At 40.4% G+C, this 21,611-nt stretch overlaps 1 protein-coding gene across 4 annotated transcripts in view; it reads left to right on the top strand.

Annotated features, from left to right (window-relative positions):
- The window catches only part of sh3pxd2aa (SH3 and PX domains 2Aa), a 149,840-nt gene that overhangs the window by 74,555 nt on the left and 53,674 nt on the right, over window positions 1–21,611 (top strand). For 2 of the 4 annotated variants that reach the window (XM_083978282.1, XM_083978281.1), the window contains exon 6: window positions 7,400–7,425. In XM_083978282.1, the coding sequence (XP_083834408.1) occupies window positions 7,400–7,425 (26 nt within the window). Of the gene's footprint in view, window positions 1–7,399; window positions 7,426–18,027; window positions 18,064–21,611 lie in introns of those variants that run through there. The other 2 variants (XM_083978284.1, XM_083978283.1) reach the window with 1 other exon arrangement.

Genomic DNA, 21,611 nt, shown 5'->3' with positions numbered 1-21,611 from the left:
TCGGCTAATGATTTTTTGGTCGACCAGTGCTTGGTCGACTATTTGGGGGCAGCCCTAGTAATAACATTATTATTTATCAAACTTTGCAATTTCATGTTGTGCTACGTGATTCTGATTTTGGTTTTGGACCGTTGAGCTCTACAGTATGAGGATGTGTTGGGCATTGTTCTTATCTTCTGATGCTCATAACAACTATGAGGTTAAGAAGATAGTTGCAGCCCTGGTGGTTTTATTTATATATCTTTAATTTTATCCAGTTTAAAAGTCTTACTGAGATTAAAATCTCTCTCTGCACCTCATTTATATAGCCTAGTCTCATATACTGAATAATAAAACTATAACAACAAACTAGGAACTAGGATTAGATGAGGATTTATGGATCCACATGTAGCTGAGAGAAAAATATGGTTGTTGCTGTGGAGAAAGAGAAAACTGATAGAAGTTTACAATAATACTTAAGTGTGTGTCTGGAAGTAGTGGGGTTAATTGCTTCCTTGAGCCTCTGCAGTGTTAAAAGCCACACTGGGCTTTAGCCTTTTAATGGTCATGAGGCTAAAGCACAGGGGACAACGTAGGGTGATTTGAGGCTCCTGAGGGGTTGAGATTACTGTATGTGTAGGGCTGTGGGTGGCAACTCAAGTGGTATGGTGATGATGCTATGAGGTAGAGAGAGAGAGACTAAGGTGATAATCTCTGAGTGTATTTGTTGGTCCTGCAGGTGAGCCATTAGAGTCATTAACTTGAAGCCACTATGCTAATACTTGTAAACAAACCGATCAGTATAGGCTGCTTAATTTGCTGACCCACTCATATTCTTTGTAAAGTAGTGAATCCACTGGTTTTAAATTGACTTCACAATTTTAAGCTTCTGAAAGTTTATTATAAATAACTTTGTCAAGGTTTATCTGATGGCAATATGAGACAAACAGGAGTAAAAGTGTTTAAGCACCAAAAAATGTTCACAAAAGCTCACTGGCCTGCAGGAAGTTATTTTCTAGTCTGATGACAGGCTTTTAAATATTACATTTTTCAGTAAATACTAGGTCAGATTATATTTTTCAGTCCGGCACCCAGAACCCACAATCCCAACTCACACAGGGTGTTTTTTTGTAATAAAAGAAAAATCAGGCAAACTTGGTGAGGAACAAATCCAAAAGTCGAAAATGACGCCTTCATTTCACCGCTTTTTAAAAAATACACTATACACTGGCTGCTTCTATCATAACTAAAACATTAAATACAGAAGACACAATATAAATATCAAAAAACACATCCAAAATATAAATACATTAACATGTTGGTGTATTAAAATAGTGGTTCTCAAAGTGTGGTCCGGGGACCCCCAGGGGACATTGAGAGGGTTCAAGGGGGTCCCCAACTTTTTCTCAAAATTTTACCACATTTCTTTTCCAGAAATAGCCTATTACATTTTTTTCCCAGAAATTTCTTGAATTTTTTCCCAAAAATTCATGCCATTTGGAGTAATTTGAACGTATTTTGACAAAAAAAAAGTAACGTTATTCAGTCTCAGAACAAGTATTTGTGTATGTCCGTGGTCTACTTTGTGTCCGTTTAGGGGCCCTTGGTGTAAAAAAGTTTGAGAACCAATGTATTACTGTAAAAGACAGCCTAAACATTAAATAAAAAAAATGAGGGATACATGTTGTTACACTACAAAATGCTCCTAAGTTTCCTGTACACATTACCATTAGTAAGGGAATGGTTTCAACTTGTTTTGACTGCTCGTGGCCTCTCTGACCCCAGGACCACATGTGCTGCCTCAGGATACTCACTCACTCACATCTGTTTTAGCTTGACAATCAATAGCGAGACCTGGGTTCAGTGGAACTGATAAGACATGCATGGAGGTGCTCCTGCTTCACAGAGCTGTGGTCAGTGAACACACCGTGACCAAACGTCAGTGTGTGATGAAAAGTGTGTGTGAGTGTGTTCTGTGGTCAATCTGTTGTGTTTTTGTTCATGTCTGGCAGATTTATACAGGAGGCACAGTCAACATTGGTCTGTGCAACATATTTTTCCAACTAAACATGGTTTTGTTTGTAATAGTTGTGCTCGTAGCAGTTGAACAAATCTAAAACTCATGGTGGTATTAATGTAAGCAAATCACTTTACCACTGAAGTCCTTCAGTTCTTCACAGTGGACGTTTCATTTAACACTGCAAAAACATACTGAATCGCATTCCTTTATATTCAGGAAATCTGCCCTAACAACATAAAATACTCTTTTCTCCGCCACTGCAGTATCTCCGTGGCACTCCTTTCTCTGTGACACATTGGAGGAGAGTTGGCAGCCAGAGCAGAGCTGGTTGTTTAGGCCTTGAGAGAAGAGTTTGATTTGACTCTCGGTGACTTGGGGCACTGGATGGAGTCTGGGCCCGGTGTTTCTGCCCTTCTCTCGTGTTTTGCCCCAGTCTGCTCCTCCTTTGTGCCCTAATGCTTTGCAGATGCTTCCAAAATCCATACCTCTAAAACATAAAGCCGATAGCTCGCTGCACTCCCACTGACATGCCTTTATTTTATTTGTTAAAGGGATATTTCAACATTTTAGCAAATTGGCCTAATCCCTATAGTTTTAGCAGTAGGTTCATTACCTTTAATTGTCGGTGCAAGCTGTTTTTAGATCGGTGGGGCAGAGACGTGAGCTGCTTATCTAACGCAACAGAGGCTCATGATATTTCTACGTTTCCCTCATTACAACACATGAAGCAAATACTTGGAACTACTTTCGCTTTGAAGTCACTCTGCTGAGCAACCGTGTCTGGAATGTAGTTCCGGTTACATATTTACCTCGAAAACAACTCTGTCTAGTAACGTTCCATTATTATTTCATAGCGTGGTGAATGTGCAGGTCACAACTTGTCCAAGAGAGCGTTTTGGAGTTGTTGGATTGTGTACTTGATGAGTTTGATGAGGGACAGCCTGGAAAATATGGTGCACCGTGCAGAGCTCACGTCTCTGCCCCACTGATCTAAAAACAGCTTGCACCAACAATTAAGGGTAATGGACCTCCTAAAACTATAGGGAGAATGGCAATAGGCAAATTTGCCAAAATGTTGAAATATAATAAAAAAAGTCTTTGTTTTTACAGAAGTAGTGGGACTTATGTTCAAAACAATTTTTGTGCAAATAAGCTACAACTGTAATGAACTAGCGTGGCTACCAGGCCCTGTGTATGGACTAATATTTACTTCCTGAGCCGTTTTAGTGGGTTAGTATCATGTAAGCATGTTGATCTTAAGCCCTTTGTGAATGTTTAATGCTATAACAACCAACCACATGTGCTACAAGCTAACCTTTACTTTGACCTGCTTTCCATGACAACAGCAAAAGCACATGCTATTGATCCAGTCAGCGGCCACTCTCTGAGGATTAAGCAAGGCCTTCAGCAGCACCATCATCTGTGACCGTATGTGATCATTTATCAAGAACAAATTACACAGCAGAGCTTTGGTTCAGGCTTTCACTGGATGGCTGAGATTTGTCTAAACATATACAGTTGGACCACAGAAATGCTTACGCCTCTGCTTTTTCTTGACTGGGACTTGTTTATAGAGCGTTGAGGTCGTGTTTGCCTTTCAAACCATGCACAGCATGAATAGCTTAACAGGCTCCCTGGGAGTTGGCTAAAGCAAAGTACTTTTCATGCTGCTGTTGTTTTCCACCAAACAAAACTCATTCATTGGCCCCTGTCCTCAACTCACTGATAAGTTACAACCAGCCATTTGTAGGTCCGACACTTATCACACCTACCACATTGTCATTCTGTGGAGCTCATTTAGTGTCTGTGAAGTTAATCCAATATGCAATTTAAAGCTGCAAAGGTAGTTTTTTTTCCCCCATATTTTTTTTATTAATTGTCATCAGGTGATTACTCTTATTCATGCCAGATTCTGTACCTGCTTAAAAAAACGCTTTTTTTTTTTTTTTTTTTTTACCACTGTCAATTTTTAATGCCATTAAACCAGACAGGGTAGCAGGGTTGTAAAGGGGCAAATGGTGCTTTCTGCTGTGAAGGCTATACTGGTCCAATGCACAGTGTTATGTTATTATGGGAAAATAAATGAATTACCAGGAATAGAGATAATTAAATTGTCTTCCTGTTAAGGTTGGGTTCAATGGCAGAGGGACTAATTGTGCTATAAAATGACCTCATCTAATGATACATCTGAAATAATTATTTATTTTTTGTCCAGCTTGGAGCAAACCTGGATGTTTTATTTCTCACATTTCTTTGGATGAAATGTAAAAATGTAAATATGTTCCCTGGACATTTCCTTGTGCTTGAACATCTTTAATGACACCTTAACAAGCTCATCTTGGCAAACAATTTCCAACTTTGAGACTTGATTTGTCCGCTGATCCAGACACACGCTTCACTTAATATCATCCATTCCACATGTATTGGAGGTTGTGTGTCCAGCATGGCTTGAGATGGGAAGGGATGAGGCAAAGCGGGTCAAGTCCTGCTCTCCGTGCCCCACTTTGGTGACAATGAAGCATATTCATAGTGCCCTTGGTGGGGAGGTCGGTATAAAGGCTTTATTCATTTGCTGTGGCCGGTCACAAAGAGACAGATACATTAGATCACAGGGGAATGGATGAAGGGATGGAGGGATGGAGGAAGAGAGTGCTATAGGACAAGCGCAGCCACACTGACAGGACGGAGCCGTTGTAGCTCAAATGAGACGTGTTCCTCTGCTCATGCATGTGTCTGTCTGCTCTATGTTAGAATGTCACTGTGGCCACTGTACATGCAGATACGTCCGAGTGCTGTCACAGTGAGAGCAAGTGCAGGTCGGTAGTGATCTCATGCAGTGAGAGCTATAGGGCACTATCTTCACTTCAGGAATATTTCCAGTTTGCTCTGCGGTCTTCTGGGTGTGTTTACTCTGACAGGATGAGAGGGCCCTCATTTATGAAATGAGCTGCTTCACAGGGACCAATCAGATCATCTGTCCACATCAAGGATCCTCTTGCAGATGGGTTGTCGACTTTGAATGTTACACCACTTCTTACACCAACATTGGCACAATAAAGCGGTAAACCCCATAGAGAATAGTAATATAAGACATTTCTATATTTATCCCTGTATCAGGAGTGATGCTACCATACATGTCACCTACATTATCATCACAGTACATCCTCAGTTTATGTCAAGATAAACATAGGTAACACTTTATAATAAGTAGGCCTACACACTATTAAGCATTAGTTAAGCATTAATAAATACTGAATTCTTCATTTATAACGCATGAATACTCGTTAGTATGTAGTTTATAAATACAGTTAGTACTTATCAATGATGAGTAAAACATTTTTTACTATGAACTACATACTAATGAGTATTCATGTGTTATAAATGATGAATTCAGTATTTAATACTTTTTTTGTGATCAAATGTTTATTTAACAAGAATACAAGTTACAACCAAGAAACATGACTCATTAATTGACAATAGAGACAAAATTGACTGTAACAACTAAATCGCAAAATAATAATAGTAATAGTGTAACCTTGCACTTCAATAAGGTGCAAGAAAAACCAAAACAAATGTGCATAAAAATGATAAATAATAAAAATAAAAATAAAATTAAATAAAATTAAAAAAGAGAGAGAAAAAGAAAAGGAAAATGGTCAGTTGTTAATACTTAACTAATGCTTAATAGTGTGTACTTCATACGTTGAGACCATTTATTTGTAATATACATAAGTACATACATAATATACATATTGTATATACATGCTTTTTTAATACAGAATAAATATATAAACATTATATATATGCTTATATTTGCTTTTCACACTTTCTCACTGAAGTTCACCTATCTTTACATCCTGAGATAGTGTTCTCGGACACGTATATGGTATTGATCTACAGTACACTGTCAGGCCTTGAGAGGGATATATATGTATGTATGTATGTATGTATGTATGTATGTATGTATGTATGTATGTATGTATGTATGTATGTATGTATGTATGTATGTATGTATGTATGTATGTATGTATGTATGTATGTATGTATGTATATATACTGTATGTTTGTGCAGCAGAAGTTGTTGTCACATTGTTTCTGGTTTTAAGAAAAGGAGTGAAACTAGATGTCTGTTTACAACACGGCAGTGGAGCTGATAGATATGCGCCTGTGGCTGCTTCTTGTTCTAACCAGCAGTGAGTGTTGACTGTAACCCTACATACTGTCGACAAACGCCAGATGTTAGTGGGTGTTAGTGTGTTTTTTGATGGGTGTAAAAGGGGCTTCAGGGAAACAATAATAACCATGCACATCCACTGCCATGCACTGTGGCCACTTCTCGTATTTCCTCTCTTACCCTGAAATGCACTGACAGTCATCAGTCGCTCTCTGGTACACCTCTTGAAAATGTTGAGTCATGTTGCGATCACTACGCTACTACACTCTCTGCTCTCTGTTTGTCTCATTCTTTTCTGGGGGTTGATGTTTCTACTCTATATGGTTGTTATTTTAAAACAGAAAAAGCTGCTTTTCACTTCAGCTTCATGTGTTAGTCTCACTATCCTGCCCCTGACACACTCTCAGCTGTGCTGCAGCAGGATGATGCAGCGAAGCTTGTGGTTAGATGAGAGTTTTGATTTGCCCTTGACAAACCTGAAAAGGGACAGAGTGATTGTGCACTTTTCAAGAGAAAAAAAAGAAAGACTGTGAGGAGCAAGGGAGAAGGGTGACCAGGTCATCAGGTCTGCCTTTCTATAAATAGCACATTATGTCTTCACCTCATCTCTCCCTCCATCTGTCTCTTCTTAACTCAATTGCCACACCGCCTGGGTCCAAAAGTCATTATTGACAAGGGCAGGGACAGACATGCTCAGCACAGAGAACCTCACACACAACTGCATGTTACCCCCCGACTCTGTCTTATAGCCTTGTGGCATAATCCCATTACAATCCATTAAGCAAGGCAACTTAAATTGATCCTCTTTCCTTCAAATGTGGGGAGAGGTCGCCTTCTACGAGGACAGGGAGAAGAGAGGGAGGGAAGGAGGGGAGGGAGGGAGGGAGGGAGGGAGGGAGAGAACAAGTATAGGAAGAGGATGGTGGTGCCGCTTTAAAGTCACATGACTAATTTGTGTCTGTTGCGGGGAGTATGGGCAGCTGGCCCCAGTCATTCCTCCCCTCTATATCCATCCTTCACTTTCTGTCTCTCTCTCTCTCACCCACAAACACATGCGTTTGTTAGCGTGCATGTGTTTCTTTCTGTGCGAGCGCAGCGAGTGGCCCCTTCTTTGCCATTCAGGAGAATTTAAAGCCACATGCTGCATCCAGACTGCATGCTTGTTGACGGAGCTGCGTCGGTCTGCTCTCACTAACCATGTCCCTCTTGTGTTGTTTCTCCCTCAGGGACTATGGCTCCAAGCGCAAGACGGGTAAGTCATCTGGTTTTTTTTTTTACTAGCTAACGTCACCCTTTTTTTCTTTCTCAACTTGTTGATAAATCCGCTCCCTATAACATCCTAAGGCGGAACATTATGCTGAATCATGTATAACTTTTAAACCCCCTCCCCGAGACGTTGTCTGTTGTATGTGTGATGTCAATGCATGGTTTGTTTACATGTCCTGCTGCGGGACACCGACACTGTATCTCGGGGTGTGTTCAGAGAGCTGCCAAGCTGTCTCTGCTTTTGGCCGTATAGCTTATAGCTTTGCAGTCCAGGGTGGGGTCTCAAAACCGCACTGATCATTTTTTGTGATGTCAAAATAAAGTTGGTAGCAAACAGACTGTAGACAGATAGACTTATTCCCTGTTGTGGCAGAGTCCATAGCCTCTGAGTCTTAACTGAGGTTCCAGATGTAGGTTTTGGGATAGTTTGGTAAAGAAGACAGACTTCTTTTCTTCTAACAAACACACTCTGGATGTTATATCAGGCTATTATACTGATCTGTGTGGTATATTTCTGGTAAATAGCTGTAATACATCAGCTGTGTGCCACACTTTTACAAGTCAGTATAATAAAGAGTAGAGAACATCCAATGTAGACAGCTCCTGGACTAGTTCCACTTCATCCACTATATGAATTCACAGACCAACAACCAGTTTATTTGACTGTAGGGCTGTTCAGCCATTCCTCACTGTCACAGATTTTTAGCCTCATTATCCATCTTAGCAAATGTATGGCTCTTAGAGGGTATTAGCTGCAGTATAGCAGCTTAACAAAGGCCAGGTTCATGTGAGTCAGTAATGTATGCATATTGGAACCCTGTTTGTTTAGGGTTAGGTAGACTGAGGTGTCAGGAAATATCAGCCATACCTCTTTTAAATTATTGAAAGAGAAGGAAATGTGGAACGTATAGCTTGTGGTTAATGGAGAATATGATTCCCTGCTGGGCTAAAAGACTTCTTTGTCTTATATTTAAGTAGCTTAAAGGATGTGTATGTAGGGGTACAGCAGTGCAATAGCACTAGTTATTTTAGCTGTGTTTTTTTTTTTTTTTAGGGGGCGGGGGGTAAATGAGACCCTGCCATGGAGTTGGTATGACCCCGAAAAACTCCCAGGTGGGGCTTCAGGTTGACTCTATGCTGACTGGGTGACACCAAGAGAAAGCCCCAAAATAAGCGGCATTTTAAAAACCCAGTGTTATTAAAGGGATATCTCAACATTTTGGCAAATCCCATTGCCATAATCCCTATAGTCATAGCAGTAGGTTCGTTACCTTTAATTGTCGGTGCAAGCTGTTTTTAGATCGGCGAGGCAGAGACGCGAGCTGCTCAGCTAACGCTACGGAGGCTCATGGTATTTTCAGGCTTTCCCTCAAAACTCATCAAATACACAATCCAACAACTCCAAAACGCTCTGGTGGACAAGTTGAGCTGAACATTCACCACGCTGTGAAATAATAATGGAACGTTACGAGACAGCGTTGTTTTTCGAGGTACATGCAAAGCCGGTGTTGTGCCGAAAAGAGACTCCTTGCCAAAAAACGACTGCCCCCGACGGGAACATGCATTTACCTCGAAAACAACTCCGTCTCATATCGTTCCATTATTAGTTTTTTCTCCACATGCTCTTATTGTAACGCCTTATTAAACTTTAGAGCAGGTGGCTTCACCTCCACCTCCATCTTTGGCCTGTTGTCCAGTTAGATGCCACTCCACTGACCCTGTGACCTCAGCTCTTACCTCCGCATCACTGTAAACAACTGCTGCACAAGAGAACATCACATCTCGTAGCTATGCTTTATGAAAAGCAAAGGTGTTTTCTTTGTGTTCAGTAGAAATCACTGTGACGCGTAAACCTTCAGCCCCTTCAGAACCTTTAGTGACCATTACAACTCTTTCACTACCCACTCCTCTGACAAAACACAGTATCCACTCATTGCGGTTGCTCCTGCACATTTTCTACCATATAATCATAGCTGTTGGTGTAGAGTTTAGTCTTGTTTTTCCTTTCACTGTCCACTGTTGTTTAAACTCTCCAGTACTTGTTCTCCAAAATTGGCATTGCAGTCTATTTTGAAGTCTGATGGGATAGTTCAGCGTTTTCAATCATGTACTGTAGGTCAAGTTTGGGACCTTGTGTGTGTAAAGACACATAAACCAAAACTTGTGTTCACTAACTGCATCAGTCAGCCTTAGTTGTAGTCGGAGGTCCAACATGTACAACTTCAGAGGTGTTTGTGTCAGGCTCGCTGTTTTCCTCTCGTCCCCATCTTCAGCTTTGTGCACAACGTGTGAGGCTGGTATCAATCTCCTTCTGTAACCCTTACAGGCAAAGTGACTCAGCTTCCAAAGCTGTTCCACTGTTGCTTTGAGAGTGCTGTTTCTTTATTTTAACGGTTCACTCTCAGTTCCAAACAAATTGTTGCAGCAGCTGGAAATATGAAAAGCAACACTTCCACTCCGTCAGAGCTCCGTTCTCAAGAAGAAGAAGTTTTGAACTTCACATGTAAACTGACTATTTCCTGACTCACTATTGTGTAACATCAAGTCCATGCTAGAGCCACGGACAAATAAGTAACAGATGAATATATCGTGATGTCGTGGGGGGGGCCAGCATCATTTCTGGCTCGCATTCTTCCAAGGAATCCTTGTTACTTGTCTCATCTCCAGTAAATGCCCAGTGTCTTGTTGTGCATTTATTTATTTATGTATTTTTTAGACAATTGGGCCTGTCTCACACCTGGTGCAAAGCTGTGCTGAGTACTCCAGCAAAAAGAAGAACTAAAATGAGTTATTGTGGATTTAGTCTTAAAATGAGATGTGATGTATTGTCACATTGCTGTCTAGATGCAGTGCATAGTGATCTGACAACCCTGGTGCTGCAGCTCTGCATAAGTGAAGCCAAAATGTCAAAATAAATGTTCGATTTATTTTTCCCTTCAGTAATGATTTTGTCATTGTTGTTAGCCCCAAAATAGGCGGCATTTTAAAAACCCAGTGTTAGTAAAGGGATATATCAACATTTTGGCAAATTCGCCTATTGCCATAATCCCTATAGTCATAGCAGTAGGTTCGTTACCTTTAATTGTATTTCCACTTTTCCCTCATCAAACTCATCAAATACACAATCCAACAACTCCAAAACGCTCTGGTGGACAAGTTGTGACCTGAACATTCACCACGCTATGAGATAATAATGTATAATTATGTAACATTACGACACATGAAGCAAATACTCAGAACTACTTTCGCTTTTGAAGTCACCCTGCCCAGCAGCCGTGTCTGGAATGTAGTTCCGGTTACGTATTTACCTCGAAAACAACTCCATCTCGTAACGTTCCGTTATTATCTCATAGCGTGGTGAATGTGCAGGTCACAACTTGTCCATGAGAACGTTTTTTGTTGGATTGTGTATTTGATGAGTTTGATGAGGGAAAGCCTGGAAATACCGTGCGCCATGCAGAGCTCACGTCTCTGCTCCGCCGATCTAAAAACAGCTTGCACCGACAATTAATGGTAATGAAGGTAATGCACCTACTCCTAAAACTATAGGGATTATGGCAGTGGGCAAATTTACCAAAATGTTGAAATATCCCTTGAACAAGCTATTGTTGGTTGGTGTAATGTCATGATTGACAGCTTTGATTGACTGCGGGTGCGACTTCAATACTGTGTGGGTTCTTACTCTAATCAACATCACCAGTGGAAGATGGCAGCAGCTGCATCAGTGATATTTTGCTTTCATTTTTATTCAGAGGGAGGAAGTGGAGACTTGTCCTCCATCTGTATATACAGTCTTTAGTGGTGCCCCCCTGACAGAAAACACTGATTCATCTCACTTCATGTTAGCAGGGGACAAAGATGTCAGACATGTTTTTTTTAAGGCAGGGTCAGGTCCAGGGAGTTTCAGGGGTCACAACTCTGTACTACTCCTCTGCTCTGCGAAGTGCAGATGGAAGTCATATTCCTCCGTGTGAGGGCCAGATCCAGAGGGGAGGAGGGAGGGAGGAGGGAGGGAGGGAGGGAGGGTGGGTGGTGTTTGGGCAGCACAGGCCACAGGGGTTGAGACTGTCAGACAGGCACCAGTTTGTTTACGTGGCACAGCGACGGAGAGGGGAGGGCTGTGTCTTTATAGTGTTTTTTTTAACAAGTGGACAGGAGCTTTGTGTGTGTGTGTGTGTGTGTGTGTGTGTGTAGATCTGTTAAGCTGTTAGTGCTAATTAGGATTTTACCATCAGGGGCTTTCCTGTCAATAGACACATTTTTATGGCACTTAGACCTACCTTCACAGAACAACCCACCAGAATAAAACTGTCTCTGTCAACTCTTACACATCTACCATCACACTGAGAACTTAATTGGTGCAATTATAATGTCAGTTGAATTTTATCGCAGCACATTTGGCCACACATTAAACTGAATATTCATTCTGGCTGAAAAATGGCCTGCTCCAGCTTTATCACCATATGAGATAACAATCTTACAATACAGTCAGCCAGTAAACCCGGAACTCCATTAGTGCTTTTAGCAATTCCGGTTCCCTTGTCTAAAAGTCAATACGTTTTTTGAATGGGATTTACCTCAAATTAGGTCTGTGGTTAACAAAAGCGAGTTTCAGGTTTTGTTCTACAACATAAAAAACATCAGTAAATACCCTACTTGTGAATTTTGAAGCGTTTACATGTGGTGGCGGTTGCTAACAAGTTGCTCAATACAACTACAAACCCTGTCAGGGACATTAAACATCATCACCCCTGAACAGGAGAGAGTGTTCTTATGGATGGGTAACACTTTATTTGATGCCTATCTCTATAGCGCATTATAACCATACTTATAATGAGTTATAATGCAGTTATAGCACTGTATAACTATAGTTATAAATACTCATAAATTATCATAATGCTTTATAACAATAATCATAACACACTATAAAGCATTTTATCATGACTTATAAGGTCAGGTATTATAATATGTTATTATTGTTAGTAACTCTCTGACAAAGGCCACATTGATATTGCATTATAAATATAGTTATAATGTGTTATAATTGGCTTGTGAACGTGTATAACTATCATTATAAACACTCATAAAGTATCATAAGGGTTTATAACAATAAGCATAACACATTAGAGCATTATAACTCTATTATAATACTTGACCTTATAAGCCATTATAAAATGCTCTATGATGTGTTATGCTTATTGTTATAAAGCATTATAATAATTTATGAGTGATAGTTATACACGTTTATAAGACAGTTATAACACATTATAACTATATTTATAATGCATTATCAACGTGGGCATTGTCAGTGAATTACTAACAATTATATCATATTATAATACCTGACCTTATAAGTCATGATAAAATGATTTATAGTGTGTTATAATTATTGTTATAAAGCACTATGATCATTTATGAGTGTTTATAACTAAAGTTATACAGTGCTATAACTGCATTATAACTCATTATAAGTATGGTTATAATGCGTTATAGAGATAGGCATCAAATAAAGTGTTACCATTGCATTTAAGCTTCAAATACGCTCTAAAAGGTGTTCATATGTGAAGATTATCTCGCTGAATAAAACTCTTCACTTTCTTTTCCGGGAACCAGCCCGATGCTAAACTTCCGGGTTTTGACGTCAGTCCTGTCACACTCTGTATGAGCAGCAAGATTGATTCCCTATAGTGTCGTCCAAAGCAAGAGCTGCTGCGAGGTGACTCAGAGTGAAGCAGAGACAGAGAGAGAGGGATCAGGGAGGAGGGAGAGTGTCCGATGACTCGACCCCACCCATGCCGTGTCACTCTCCCAGCAGGCACTTGGAGGTGTTTGTCATCGCCGACAGCTACATTTTGTCAGCATCGTGCCACAGAGGGCCTCATCACCGAGCTGTTCACACACACCAATGTCATTTGTCACCGCAAAACATTTGTGACACATCCAGAGATAAATTGTCACGTGCGTCTCTGCTCTCTCCTCCTCCACTCTCTCTAACCGCTGCATCAATACCGGTTAGCTGTGGCCATGTGCTTTTGACATTGTTAGTGTTGGTGTCAGCGTGCGCTTGCTGTGCTTTTTCACAAGTGCTGCATCAATACTGGTTAGCTGTAATGTGTTATTGGTCACCTTTGTCTTGGTGTCAGTGAAGAGGGTTTATCATTGAAACTGCTTTGTGTGTGTGTGTATGTGAGTGAGAGAGTGTGTCAGACACCTGCGTCTTTTTTCTAACACTCTTTTGATTCCCTGTCTTCACCCATCCTTCTCTTTCAGCCCTGCTTTTCATTTTCTTCATCTCTCACACCGCCTCCGATGATGTCAATTCCTTCTTAGTCTGGATATTTTCACACTTGTTGAGCTGAATAAATGCCAGGCGCTGAAAGTTTTTGCTACGTTAGAACTGTAGCTTCAAGGATGACAATGCCGTTGGTCAGTCAGTGAGTTGGTGTATAATGATCCAGGCTAAAATATCTTATTTATCATACACTATGTCAGCTCTTCCAAGACTTTGAGTTTCATTTAAAAACATTCAAAGTTCAAAGTTCAAAGTTATCTTTCCTGTCCCTGTTGGGAAATTGATTTGCAGCCAGGAGGTCCAAAACACATAAAGACATCCAATACCCATAAATACACATAAAACACACACAGAACAATCAACCTCTGTTAAGAGCAACAGCACATATAGCAACACATAGTGGGCAGAGTAAGAGTAAACATAGGAAGCAGAATTTATTTCCATCAATGTGTTTCATGCGAGTTTGTAATTCATATTAGCATGCCAACACATTTAGCTGAGATTGTGGACGTGGTAAACATCCCTGTAGCACTCATTCTGGAATTCAGATTCAATAATGAGAATAAGCAGAAATGACAGAGACATTTGGAAGTTAAACAAACAGTACAGTATATTGAACAGGTATATTTCTATAACCATAAACACATGATATAAATAACCTTCATATGGATTTCATAGATTTGTTTGGTTTGCTATTGCAACCGCTTGTTGCTTATCAGCTGACAATAAACAGATGTCAGCAAATGTATTTTATCTCAATCCATATGTAAATATTGTTCCTACTATTAAAGAGATAGTTCACCCATAATTCAAATTTCACTCATTATCTACTCACCCTCATGTCGACTAAGAGCTGTGAGAATTTTCAGAGTCCTCCGTGGCTTCTCTGAGTTACGGGGGGGTCTGCGGAGCAGTATTTGTCCATATTATGGTTGTCAATGGATACCAACTTTCTTCGTCCAAAAAGACACACCAAAAAACATCCAAATACCTCCATACTGCTCGTCTGTAATGTCCCTCTTGTATTGAAGCCCCGACATGAGAAATTGTTCCACCAGGAAGAGCAGTGAACTGAGACACTGCTTAAAATATAGACTTATTTAATTTTTTTCGGAGCATTTTCTCATGTCGGGGCTTCAAGAGAGTTACATTACAGACGAGCAGTATGGAGGTATTTGGATGGTTTTTGGTGTGTCTTTATGGACGAAGAAAGTTGGTATCCATTAACAACCAAATACTGCTGCACGGACCTCCCCCCCGTAACTCAGAGAAGGCACGGAGGACTCTGAAAATTCTCTCAGCTCTTAGTTGACATGAGGGTGAGTAGATAATGAGTGAAATTAGAATTTTGGGTGAACTATCCCTTTAAGTTCATTTTTCTATTGCCATAATCCCTATAGTCTTAGGTTCATTACTTTTAATTGTCAGTGCAATAGGCAAATTTGCCAAAAAATGTTGAAATATCCCTTTAACCTTGTTGCTGAAAAGTGGTTTGTTTTACTAAGTAAATAGTACAACTGAGATAGATGGCTAATAAGCCACTTCATTCCAAACCTAGAAACCAGGACATCATAGAAGCCATTTTTCTTGGCCCTTAATTGCAGGGTAATGTAGACGTCTGGGGTCAGAATTCAAGGAAGATTATAGCCACAGCAGTAGAGGTCCTGAGAAAACACTGCTGCGTCATCACCCAAACCTGAAAGGAATTAAGCATCTATGCTTGTGTTTGTACGGAGGGGGGTGGGGTGGTGAGTTAACGTAGAGAATAGCGGGGAGGAGAGCTAATATCAATCAGATGTGGAGCACTAAACTAAACTGAGAGCAGAGGGCCGGGTAGTAATCACGGTAGGGTGTTAGAGAGCGGGATTTGACCCTGGCTGACCTGGAACCAGCCAGTATCGCTCCCTCTGGGGCCAACATCAATCCAGCAAAAGCTCCAGAGGCTCTGATGAATAGCGAGGGGGGGGGGGATTTGGCTTTTATTATCTCATGTGAGGCAAAGGAGAGGAGCTGTTGGCCTCTCAGCAGGGGCAGCACTCACCAGGATCCAGTACGGAACATGAAGTACAAAAACCTGGGCTCCTCAAAAGAAAATGGGATTTGAATGTTTTCATGCACACTAGAGAGTTGAAATGAGAAATATGTAGAGGAAACCATAAACCTCAAACAAAACATAGGATGATAAGAACTTTTTTTCAAAACTTAACTGATTTCAGATACAGCTACATTAACAATGTAGAGCATTTGGCAATGATTTGTGGACAATAACTTTGACTCAACAAATACATCACAGTTGTGTATGAAACTGGGCTGTAGCGGGGGCTGCAGATGTTTTTGACAGTGACTATTGTTTCTAAATAGCTAACTCAAACAAAAGCAATAGGAATGCTAAATTAAAGACAAAAAAAGACAGTCAAACTACAGTAAAGGATGTCTCAATGGGATGAGACTTGTATTGGCCTTTTTGAACCTTTTCATACAATTTACATATTATATTTTAATGCGGAAACAGAGCAGGGTATTGAGACCTATTATGTTATAACCCTGTTAGCAAGTGGCATCACTCTACATGGCAGCAGTGCTGAACAAAATACACCTGTTGTTCACACATCCATGATCCTCAGACTTTTCCTTTAGCACCAACAGCAGAGCAAAGTTCTCACTAATCTGCTGTAGCTAATATCACCACAACACACACTAGCTCAGACATCCATGGAGCACAGAGAGACGTTCCCTCTAGTGCCACCAGCAGGTCACAGCTTGACCTTGGTTTATGACCAGTACTCTCAGCTAATTAGCTCATGTTAGCATCCCCAAGGAAAACTGAGATGGCAGATCAACATCAACATGTTAGTATTGCTATTATGAGTGTCTGCATGCTGACTTATTAGCATTTAGTTTACATAACTTATGTGTCTTAGCACAGCCTCACAGAACCATTAGCATGGCTGTGAATCTTTAGCAATAGGCTAACAGGTCATTTATGTCCAACAGAGCATTACATTTAGTATAATTCTATTTTATGCAGCTATATTAGGCTCCTGAATACATTTTGTGAGATGAGGTTAGAGCTGCAACAATTAATAATTGATTATTAAATTAATGGTCAACTATTTTGATTATCGAATAATCAGTTTGAGTAGTTTTTTTAAGAAAAGAAAGTCCAAATTCTCTGATTTCAGCTTCTTCAATGTGAATATTTCTGGTTTCTTTGCTCCTTTATGACAATAAACAGAGTCTCTCTTTGGTTTGTGGACAAAACAAGACATTTGAGGACGTCGTCTTGTATTTTAAGAAACACTGACTGATATTTTTCAACATTTTTTAACATTTTATTGACCAAACAACTAATTGGTTAATCATTTAGATAATCAACAGATTAATCAATAATGAAAATAGTCGTTAGTTGCAGCCCTAGATGAATCGTGTTTGCTTCTTCAGCAGCTTATTGTCAGCTAATGATCTTCTGCCATTAAAATGCTGAGACATTTGAACTGATTCCATATATGAAACAAAGCTGATGCTCAAATTGATTTAATAAAAAGAAAGGCAAAGAGTCAAAGTCAAATACAGGCAAAAATAATCATATAGATTTCTTGTGTTTGTCACAGCTCCAGCCTTGTTAGAGGACATTACTGCTTAGTCCCAGTAGCCTGCCCTGCCCTGCTCATGTTTACAGCTCCTGGTTCCAGCTACTTCATATTATGGCCTGCTTCTGCAGCAGTGCTGTAGGCTGAGTGCTGGCTCACTCCCAGGAAAAATGACAGCCAGACACTAAAATCTTATTTTGATCTGATAGATCTTAAATCAAGCTTCAAATTGTGGCTTCTTTGAAATGTAGCAAGGAAGGCGGCTTCTGCGTTCACTCACGACCCAACCAGCTCCTCTGTTCTTCTCTTGTCTAATGCATGGGGTTTAATTTCCTGGTTGGGGGCTTAGATGTTTTTTTTTTTTTTTTTGTCTTTGTCAAGATAGGGGGGTGGGCAGGCTTTAGTCTTTAGAAGTACAGTCAGAAAAGTGTCAGACATTCTGTGAGGTTGAGATATATATGGACAGATGAACAGCAGGGAGGTGAGACCAAAACATTTTCTCACACTCAGCATCGACAAAACAGTGATCTTAAGACACAGGCCATGACTTTGTGTAGCGTTAACAGAGGAGTGAAGGCCCCCTCCTTTGGGCCGAGTGCTAAATGTCTTAAGGTTTTGCTCTACCATACTTTTGCTTCTGCATGCTGTCAAACTGAATAATCTGTCTGCTTCTCCTCTTCCTTCTCTTCTTCTGCAGTATGGATGTACGGCTTTACAGACAGCCCAAGGAAAGAGGCCTCAGGTAGCCTTGTGTGTCTTTGTCAACATGTTCAATATGCATGGACTAGCTGTGTGTGTGTGTGTGTGTGTGTGTGCTTGAGAGCGACGTGCCAGCTGCATCGCGTTAGTTTTTTTTTTTTTTTCCCTGTTTGTTTATTTTCACACTTCAGCTCCCCCCCCCCCCCCCCCCCCCCTCGACATCTGCTTTGCATGCGCTGTCATCGTCCTCTCCTTCCACCCATCTGCTCGGATTCAGCCTTCCTTTGCTCTGCAGTCTTGTCCATCCATCTCTGCAGACCTGGTTTGGCCGACACAGCGGCTGGGCACGGTGCCAGAGAGCCAGAACGTGAGCTTTTCGGTTTAACATGTGGCAAGTGCCTCGAACTGGAATGAGGTGTCAAGTCTGGTACCTGTGACCTCATTCATATTTTTTTGGGGTGTGTGTAGCAATGATGAGGCGACAGAGCAAGAGCTGAAAATGATCTTTATAGCAAATAAACATCCCATTCCTTTCCTGCAGATATAATTACACACACTGACACGAATAAATACAATCCAAAAGACGGATCATCCTGTCCCACATTTAACTGGAATTGAGGCATTTCTGGGGAAAGGCACAGATATGTGGTTTCCCTCTAGCTGACACAGCTATCAGTGTGTTAGGAACAACAAAGACAAATTCCCATTTGAACATATTGGTTAAAAGAAATGACCCCATTTCTTTCAGGAAAACTTGAACTTGGGGGAAAAAATCCATCATCATTTCTACAAGAAATGTTTTGCCATTGGAATGTGCACTGTTCTAATGTTCACCTGCTGCTAATATCCCACCCACTAACAGGAGCCATGATGAAATGTTATTCACCGTTATTCACTTCACCTGTCAGAATGTTAGGCCTGATCGGTGTAGAGATGCTCAGTATATGTTTTAATCACTGTGCGAAATGCTTTGGCATTTGCATATTGAAAAAAAATGGGGGCAGTGTAAATGCATGAGTGTGCTGCAGCCTGTTTCATTCTCATAAATGTTTTACTCAGCCCCGGTGAAGATAAAGCACCAAGCTGCATGATAGATCCTTATTATATAGTTTGAATGTCTCTTGAACAACTTAGACAATAGACTTGATCTTCAAGGTCTGATTGGCTCTCTGACAGGCAGATGTGATGCATATAGGATATCCACAACTTGTAATGTAATAACTGAAGAGAATGGGTTATGTCAGATGCTGGTGTAAGCAGAGAGACTGAGGGATCTGCTGACAGAGTATGGTATTTGCTTTTATTCTCAGCCACAGTAATTAGACAGAGCTTAATGACAGATGACTGTGTCACTGCTCGCGTCGTTTCCCCCGGCCTCTCCCCGCCTAGTGTCATCTAAATATTACTCAGGAGGATCTCTGACCGTCTCCTCCGTCCTCTCTGCATGTTCTCTGTTTTCATCAGCTCTCCTATGCCCCACCCCCTCATCTAAACATCAGATCCAATCTCAGAAAACCTACAGGAGACTTTCTGCTAAGAAAACACACTGCAAGTCACCTGAGATGTTACACGTTCTCCTTCCACTGCTAGTCTCATTTTGTACATGCTCAATTGACCATCAGTATATTTATTGCAGCAGATTGGCCTCTCTTTGGCTTAAGCCATGCACTCAGTGTGATGATGGTATGTATTAGTTTTTAAATATGTGTCAGATCTTACATTCATAGCAACATATCGCAGTGTAAGTACAAATATTTAGGCTTACTCAAGTTCAATTTTAAAAGTTGATATTCAATGTTCAACCCCTTAGGTAAATGTTTAGGCCAGTGGCTCTCAAACTTTTTCACATCAAGGACCCCTAAATTGACACAAATCAGACCACACAGACCACCACTGGACAAAATGTTGATGCAAACACCAGAAATACACAAATATTTGACTGAAGAACTTTACTTTTTTTAGTCAATGTATGTTCATATTAGGGCCAGTGATGTGAATTTTTGGAAATATTATAGAGGCATTTCTGGAAATTCTCAAAAGAAAGTAAAAAAAATAAATAAAATAAAATCTACAAAAAAAGTGGTAAGATTTCAACAAAAAAAGGTAAAAAAAAAAAAAAAAAAGAATTCTAGAAAAAAGTGGTAAAATTTCTCAAAAAAAATAAAAAAAATATATATATATTTATTTTAAACAAATTCTAGAAAAAGTGTGTAAAATTTCTAATAAAAAAATAAAAAAAATAATTAATACAAAAACAAAAACAAAGTTAAAAAATTCTAGGAAAAAGTGTTAAAATTTCAAGAAAAGGTTTGGGACCCCCTTGAACCCTCTCAAGGACCTCTGGGGGTCCCTGGACCCCACTTTGAGAACCATTGGTTTAGGCCAAATACTGTACCACATGGTCTCAAATTCCCTGAGCTAGTCAAACCATTTGCTGCATGTCATTCTAACTATTCTAACTAGTCTCCACCGGTTCTAACTAACAAATGCATAAAAAGTAGATATCTGGCTTTTTAATGATTCAGCACATATTCTTCAGTCTGTGTTCATGACTCGTCTTTAGAGTCAAACAAGCTGTTAAAGTATGTGAATGGATGTGTAAACACATTCCTCTTTTGACACTGGAGACCAGGTTTCATGCCTTGACTTAAACAAATCTCTCATGCTAACTTCCTTGTGATCTGTCAGGGCACAGAGATTCCTACCAATGACTGTGAAGTGGATTGTTGTTCATTTGTCTGTGTGAGACCGATCCTGCCTAATGTTTCTGGCTAATGCTGCATGTTGCCAGGCTGGATGGTACCACACCTAGCAACCTCACTTTGACCACATTAGACTGGCTGTTGTTCTAACTTTCAAAAAGAAGCATATTTCCTGTTCTTTAAAAAAAAGCAACTCACTTCTTAACCTCCTCACATTTAGAATTATTGAAGCTTTGAACAAATTGTAGGACTGATATTAACATGTGGTTATTATAACCAGATTTTTTTTTTTTTTTTTACAGCGGTTGTTTGGCCCTGTTACACCCATGTATCTATTCTTAGTGCATTTTTCTCCTGTGCCTGATCACATCGCTGACAAACACACACCACACACACACACACACACACACACTGAGATAGTCAAACAACAGGATTAAAAGCGTGATCTGCTGAAATGTCCCTCTGAAACTACATGGGTGATTTCTCAGTGCAAAACAAGCAAACAAGCGTGTTTATGTGTGTGTGTGTGTGTGTGTGTGTGTGTGCAGATCAGATGTGGATCCCGTGAGCTCGGGGGGGTGAAATCACGGCTGGCGTTGAAAAGGTTAACCATCAGAGAGCAGGAGAGAGAGAAAACAGAGTGGCCTAACCCCAACCCAAATGCTTTCTTCTTTTGTTTCACATAAACATGGACCCAGCCTCCTTCCCTGTTTCCCTCTGTCTCTCTCTCTAGTCCACTCATATGTTTCTATTTAAGGCCAGCAGTGCCGACTACCATGATTGGTGTATCCACCCCCCCTCCCGACTCTCTGTCCAACGGCTGGCTCCCAGCGGCGGTGGAGGGGAGGCCTTTCCTCTCAACCGCACTGTTGATTTTCCACAGGGAAAC

Source organism: Trachurus trachurus (assembly GCF_905171665.1).
Source record: "Trachurus trachurus genome assembly, chromosome: 1".
NCBI lineage: Eukaryota > Metazoa > Chordata > Actinopteri > Carangiformes > Carangidae > Trachurus > Trachurus trachurus.
The sequence above is the reverse complement of the archived record's forward strand: the minus strand, read 5'-3'. Positions and strand labels throughout refer to the sequence as shown.